Source organism: Crinia signifera, chromosome 7, assembly GCF_055691185.1.
Source record: "Crinia signifera chromosome 7, ASM5569118v1, whole genome shotgun sequence".
Taxonomy (NCBI): Eukaryota; Metazoa; Chordata; class Amphibia; order Anura; family Myobatrachidae; genus Crinia; species Crinia signifera.
The window spans coordinates 179,168,422-179,175,919 of NC_139223.1; the positions used below are offsets into that span (position 1 = coordinate 179,168,422).

The 7,498-nt window shown below is 47.5% G+C and overlaps 1 protein-coding gene across 3 annotated transcripts in view; it reads left to right on the top strand.

Moving 5' to 3' along the window:
• Positions 1-1,769, top strand: part of LOC146020906 (uncharacterized) — a 49,091-nt gene extending 47,322 nt beyond the window's left edge. For all 3 annotated transcript variants that reach the window (XM_083154502.1, XM_083154501.1, XM_083154500.1), the window contains one exon: positions 1,155-1,769. In XM_083154502.1, the coding sequence (XP_083010628.1) occupies positions 1,155-1,242 (88 nt within the window). In that variant the 3' untranslated portion in view covers positions 1,243-1,769. The remainder of the gene's footprint in view (positions 1-1,154) is intronic.
• The last annotated feature ends 5,729 nt before the right edge of the window (positions 1,770-7,498 follow it).

Consider the following 7,498-nt stretch of genomic DNA (forward strand, 5'->3'; position numbering starts at 1 on the left):
TGTGTCCGGGCAGCAATGTGCTGTGCAGCCTGGAGCAGTGAGGTCCTCCTCCCTAGACCCCTAAATCCCCTTCCGTTGCAGGGAGGAGGAGGCGGAGCCCACCCTGCAGCAGCCATCAGCCGGTTAGGAGGAGGGGGAGCCGCCAGGGGCCAGCTGTTTCGCAAAGGGCAGCTCTTATAGCAAGGGATGTCCTTTGGGGTACTAATCGCTTATTTTAGAGCAGTGATTTTTTTACCTTTTTACCTTGCGGCACACTAAATAAGATTTTCAAATTGCCAAGGCACACCATGAGATCCCCACAGGAAAAAACACATTGGCCCCCACAAGAAAAAAAAAACCTATTGGCCCCCAATCCCACTGGTCCCCACAGGTAACAAAAATAAAATACACTGGCCCTTTACATAAAAGGAAGAGACCAGTAAATAACAGTTGAACTGGTGGTGGCTGTAAACTGGTTTGGGCATCTCTAGATCTGGGGGCACACTTGAGAACAGCTCGAGGCACAGTGGTTGAAAAACACAGTGTTAGAGCATATGCAATTAGTATCACTGCGGTAGCCGGCGGAGGGGGGGGGGTGAAGTGGGGCGGTGGATGTTAGTGCATCCCCCTCTAGATCTTCTATAGTACACAGATTTGTATATAACCCTACAGTAAGTGTTCACATTAGCTTTAATAAATTGTGCATACTGCTGAACCCCTTTTTCCCTTTTGGTAATCATAAAGGTGTCTGGAATAGACACAGCGCAGAACATTATTTTGCTAACAAACAGAATCATTTGCTTTTAAACATTCTAAATACAGTTCTGTTTTTAAAATCTTTATTAACGTTGCACAAATATTTTAAAAAACAGAACTTAAAAAAAAGTTCCACCATACAAGCTAGTGCCAATAAGTTCAACACAGAATCACCAAAAACGTCTGGCAATGCATTTAACACAGGTGTGCTAAGGCAACCTCTGGGAGGACAGAATCCACCCGTGGAGCAGAAGCCCCTTTTTGTCTGCCCTGAGGTCACCTTAGAACACCAGAATTATGGTTTGGCAGGTGTACCGCCCCAGTCAAACTCCCCACCTGTCACTGTCAATGCATTACTGATATTTTTCTATGATTGTGTTGGTTATTGCAGTACTCTGCTGAATACTCTATTCTTGCAGGTTCCAAGCAGTATTGGGAGAAATGGCAGATTCCACTGTGATGAACGTCCAGATAAAACACTATTGCATCCTTGCCTGCAAGAATTAACACGGTGCCCAAAGAAGACCCATTGATGATGTCATCAGTTAGTTCATACAACTGTTAGTTTATAAATGTAAATAAACTGTAGCTGAGTTCTATAACTAGAGTGGGTGTGGAAATTGTATTATGTATATATACAGTAGGCTGACTGATGAGCATTACAAATATTGGTTTAATCACTCATGACCCATTACTTTATACTTCCCCCGTATCTTTTTAAAGCCAACTTTTACTTTTTATCTCTTTTGCAATTTTGTTTGTCTTTTACAAACGATTTGTTTTGTTTGTACAGTTTTATTTTTATACATATTAAAACTTTTAAAACTTAACTTAAAACTTTTTTTTATATTATTATTATTCGCGCATTTATTTCCTTGTCTTTTGCAGTACTTCCATTGCTATAACTCGCAGCATTTTCTTGTTATAAAATTCTGTGATGCTTTTTGGAACTCTCCCCAAATCCTAATTCCTGTACTAGTTGTGCAGGGCCGGAAGGCTTTTTGTTCCACTTAATAAATCAAATATTAACACGGGACTCTTGCTGGGTGTACCCACTGCTTTTTTCCACTACCCTTAAATACAATTGTAATTCATCCAAACAATACATTTGTCTGTGACCTCTTTAATATCTATTCTATGGTGTCATCCTCTATAATAAAAGGCTCACGCTGCTCCTCACCTCTACGGGGTGAATTCAAGAGTTTTGCTGCTGGCAGCCACTAGAGTAATTCAAACGTTGCTCTGTTCTGACATGCACAGCCGCCAGCACAGACATTACTGTTATTTTGTCCCATCATTTTGGCGGGCTGGTGATTACTGTAGTTGTTTGGTGGTATATATTGTTATAAGCCAAGGTGATTGATATGGGATTCAGTCAGACACTGGAATCCAATCTCTGGGGAGAAGAACATTCGCTGGGATCCCGACTGTCAGCATCCCAAACAGTATTCAGGGGCTGACTGTACGCTGTGTGTGTACTGTATGTGTGTGTGTGTGTGTGTGGTATTTATGCAGCATAAGGGAGGTTAGGGTTAGGCTGCAAGGGGGGAGTGGGTAGCATTAGGCTGTGGGGGGCAGGGTTAGGGTAAGGCACCAATGGAGTATTGTTGGCGTTAAGCTGCTCAGGGGGATGGTGATGGATAGGGTTAGGCCAGGCATATCCAAAGTCCAGCCCGGGGGCCAATTGCGGCCCGTGATGTCACTTCAAGCGGACCACAGCCTCCAGCCGGAAGCTAGAGGTGGGACCCTGGCAAACCCGCCTTTACCATGCTGGCTTGCTGTCTGCATTGGTGAGGAGGTGCCGGCTGCCACTGTGAGACGTGTTTGCCGTCTTTTAGATGAGTATGTGTCCAACTCCTGCTGCTGCAATTATATATCACCCTCCACCGCGATCACAGTGACAGCAGTGTGCGGGGAGCAGCAAAGGGGAAGTTTGCTCCCATAATATGCGGAGCGGAGAAGGGCGGCGGCGGGAGCCCAAGCATCTGTCTCCTGCAGGGGAATATATAGTGAAGGGAGGCAGTATGTGATACATTCAGAGAAGTGTGGGCAGGCTGCGGGATATAGTGAATGGGTGCCGAGTGGGTGGCATAGAGTGAATGGGGTACATACAGTGAAGGAGGGGCAGTTTATGGGAATATACAGTGAATGGGGGCAGGCTGGGGGACATATAGTGACGGAGGGGCACGCTGGGGGACATACAGTGAAGAAGGGGCACATACAGTGAATGGGGGGCATGCTGGAGGGCATACAGTGAATGGGGCAGAGTGGGGTACATACAGTGAATGGGGCAGAGTGGGGGACATACAGTGAATGGGGGCAGAGAGGGGGACATAAAGTGAATGGGGGCAGGCTGGGGAATAACAGAGAAAGGGGGTCAGGTGGGGAATATACAGTGAAGGGGCATGCTGGGGGACATACAGTGAATGAGGGGTGACCATTCTGATGTGATTATTGGTTCAAAGAATGTCAGGCTGAATGGTCGGCCTCCACACATTTTAACGTCACCATATCTGGCCCTTTTTGCAAAAAGTTTGGACACTGTCAGGGGCGTAACTAGATATCAGTAGGCCCCATAGCAAAAGATTGTAAGGGCCCCCCATTTACCAACTGATGGTGATAAATGTATGTAAAACATATTACTTAGACAGTAAAGATGGGCCCCCCTCAGCTCTGGGCCCCATAGCAGCTGCACCCCTTGCACCAATGGTAGTTACGCCCCTGCTGGGTGCCCTGGGTTAGGCACTAAAGAGGTACAGATGTAGCGGGATTCATCTTTGCAGGGGATGGCGATGGCGTCGCCATCGCCATCCCCTGCCCCGCCGCCATCTGTATGTCGGAAGGGGACGCGCGCGCACGAGGTGCGCGCGCGTCACCTTCCGACGGTGCTGCCCTCGGTCGCCCGGTGCCCACACCGGGCGACCGCACCCCCCCACAGTGGCCAGAGGTCCCCCCCAGCCCTGTCGAGCGGGAGGCGGACAGTATTGCGTCCGCCTCGCCGCCCCGCCACCCGGATACTGAGACGCGCGTGCGTGGGGGACGCACGCGCGTCTCAGTCAGATAGAGGCGCCGTGTTGCTGGCGATCCGCCAGCAGCATGCTGCTGGCGGATCGCCAGCAAGGATAAGGCCTGCTACATCTGTAAGTTCAGATGATGGGAGGGTTAGGCATGCAAATAGGGATTGGTAGGAGGGTTAGTCTACTTACCATGTGGGTGTCAGGATTCTGAACATCGGATGCTGGTGTTGTTCATCTGACCGCCTGCATCCCAAGTGCCGGCGTACTGATACCATCCCATTGAAATAATAAAATCACTGGGCAACTTAAAGTAGCTGAATACTTATTTAAGTCTGAAGCTATTAGTGGGGCTTATGTAACATACTACAACTTAAGGTGAATCATGAAGGAACACCCACAAAATATATGAACATACAGTATGGCCCCTGTAATTTACCAAATACCGGCCCCTTCATACATACTGTAACGTGCGCTGGTACTGCGTCTCCCCATAATGATGCATTTTACATCTCCCCCTGTGTGTTTTGTGTAAAGGGACCTGGCCATCTGACTAGTCTGAGTTAGAAGGGTGGAAGAGAGGCGGTCTGGGGGCCAGTAAGGATTTCTGGGGCAGATGTATGAAGCCAGGTGAAGTGATAAAGTGGAGAGACATAATGCAAGAGCCAATCAGCTCCTGTCATTTTTCAGTCGCAGCCTGTAACTTGACAGTAAGAGGCTGATTGGCTGATGCATTACACCTTCCACTTTACCACATCACCAGGCACAATACATCTGCCCCTCCATGAGCCACATGGCACCTAGAGTATATGGGGATTATCATTACCTTGGGATGATATATAAGTTGTGGACAAGCAAGCTGTCTTCTTCTTAGCTTGTATCAATGACCCATTTAAATGAGCATCTATAGGTTACAGTAATTTTTTTTATAATTTATTTATGTAGCGCACACATATTCCCATATTCTGCAGTATCTCACAGAGAGTATCTGCCCATTCACATCAGTCCCAGCCCATGAGGAGCTCACACACAGCTAGGGCTGTGGTATTCTAAGTGTGATGGTTTTGGGTGTGAACACACAGCCGCGGCCGCTGTTTAGAACAGCCACTGTACACCCCACACTACCTCTGTTGACCTCCTCGGACAGATGGCTGAAACCTGCAGAAACTAAGCTTCACCATGAGTTGCCACGTTTGGGGGGGCAAATTAAGTCTGCCCCAACTCCGGTGCAACCAGGGCTTAGGAGGTGACCAGGTGACAGCGGTCAAGAGGAGATCTAACTACAGGGCCTGCCTGGGAAAACAACCTGCCTACCGGCAACAGGCCAAGGACGAGGAAGGAGACTTAGTTGCAGACACCTATGAAAAAAGAACCAGGGTACCTCCAGCAAATCCTATGGCAGAAATACAACAACCAAAATCAGTACCCCAAAACGACTACAACCAAGGAGTATAATGCGCCTTGCCACGCTGGGGAGGACTGAACAGGGATGGAACAAATAAATGAAAAAGCAAATACAAGTAATTGGCAGCTTGCCAGATAACTTGGTGAATGGTCAAATACTCTCTGTAAAACGCTGCTGAATCTGTGTGCGCTATATAAGAAACTGCTAATAAATAAATAATAAAGAAACAGGCTCCAACGGAACACTTAGGTGACCATACACTGGCACGGGCGGACCAGAGATCAACCAGCAGCAGTGGAGAAGAAGAAGCAAGCTGGGATGGACAGACAGGATGCCAGAGCAGGGCTGAGGCAGACTGAACTGCAGATGGACAAGGCAGGCCAGGATAACCAGACACTGGCTGACATGACAAGGAACAGGGAGAAACAGACCAAAGACCAGCAGACGGCTGGTGAGCTCCTGACAGAGCAGTAACCTGACAGGTGACCAGCAATAAAAAACTAAAAGAAAAAGAAACTCAGGTGGGGTGCATGCTTATACCTCAATCTAATGAAATATTAAATATTAGATCTTCAATTATTTACTTTTTTATTTTTTTATCGTGAATCTAAAGAATAACCACAGATGTGGTTATAGCCCTTCTCTAGGAATTTCTCTATTAATTGAGATGATTGTTCCCAATAACTCTCCGGGCTGTTACAATTTTTTCGTAAATGAACGAATTGTGAGAAGAGACGTTTTCCATTTTGTCTGATGGCAACTATTCATTGGAATGTAGCTGTTGGCATCTGTGGGTTTAAAGAAAGTTCTAGAGGATATACTCCTGTAAAAGGGTTCTGATCCTAATGTGGATACCTATACCAGCTTCTCGGCACGTCATCGGCTTGTTTCCCACGCCATCGGTACGAGTGTGGACTAGGGCGCTGACATTGATTCCTTATCTGTAGCTACTTTTGCCTAAAGGGAGACGCACACATGGGTGAGTGGGTGGTGAATACATGGAAACATACTGTGCCTGGAGGGAGACCTGGATACATAGAAAAGGAAGGCAGGGGCAAGCCATAGGCAGAGAAGCACCGTTGAAAAAAAAACCACGAGAAGCGGCACCTGTCCATGACAGGGACATTCCTTCAGCCCTCACAAAAGCACACCTCTGTCAATTAGTCAAATGTGATTGGACAAGAGGATCCAGTGCTGGATCCCTTGTATAGCGAGCACACATGGCGGCAGGACCTGGAAGGTCATAGATGTTAGTGGCGGCGGGACTCAGCGGTTATAGTGGGCATGGCAGTGGGCCTGTGTCTGGGAGGATCCATTCCCAACCAGCCAATATGCAGAGTTGGGCAGCGGTTCCCATATCAAAAACGGTGCCTCAGTGTCATATTTGAAATTTAAATTGGCAACGATGAGGCCATTCAGATATTACCAGAGATAGGAAACCGCCATATAATCTCCCGCTTCTCAATTTAGGACCAGACCCAGCAAACCCTGGAAGGTGTCATCATCCATGCACAGGAAGTTGTGGAAATCATCCAGGTTGTTGTCCCAGATATGAGCCAGGAGGAGGGGCATGTTTGACCGATTAGGCCTTTAAAGTAACCCGGCCCTCGTCCAGCAAGATCTCTCTCTCCTCATTTGCTGGCCCCTCTCCTCTCACCTTGAGCACAGTGTAGCACATCAGAGCCTGATAGTCAGCAGAATCCATCTCTACACACAGCAGTATAGAAACACTTTGTAATGCAAGCAGAACAAAACAATGCACGGTAGCTGGCAAAGTGGTACGAGCAGCAGGTATAAACCAAACCTCTCTAGTCACAAAGCAAACAAGAGGGCAGGGAGCTAAAATGGCTGCCTGTTTATATATCCCCCAGATGACCCAGCCCTCTATTTACATTTGTCAAGATCTGTTCAATAATCTGGTGTGTTTTTGTCAGCATTCGATGCAATTGCTTTCGATCATACGATCCCGCCCAATTTGTTTTTAATCGAAAGGGGCATGGGATAAATCACATGATTGTATGCACAACACAATGCCAAAAAATGCATTTTCGATGTGATTTATCAGAAGGTGACCTTCAAGGGAAATCAAACCCGAAATTGTGTCGAATGCAATACAAGTGTATGGGTAGCATAAGTCAGTGGTACTGACTGATATGTGCAGGCAGCGGAACGAAGACAGGATGGGCAGCCCGTCCCCGGCGCACCTTGTCCCACCCGCAATCGCATTGGAACGCCCTGCGTTTCCATGGGGACACCATGAAATGCTGGGCGTTCCCATGGGTATACCTCCCAACTGTCCTGCTTATCGCGGGAACATCCCAGTTTTTTGGGATGTTCCTGAGGT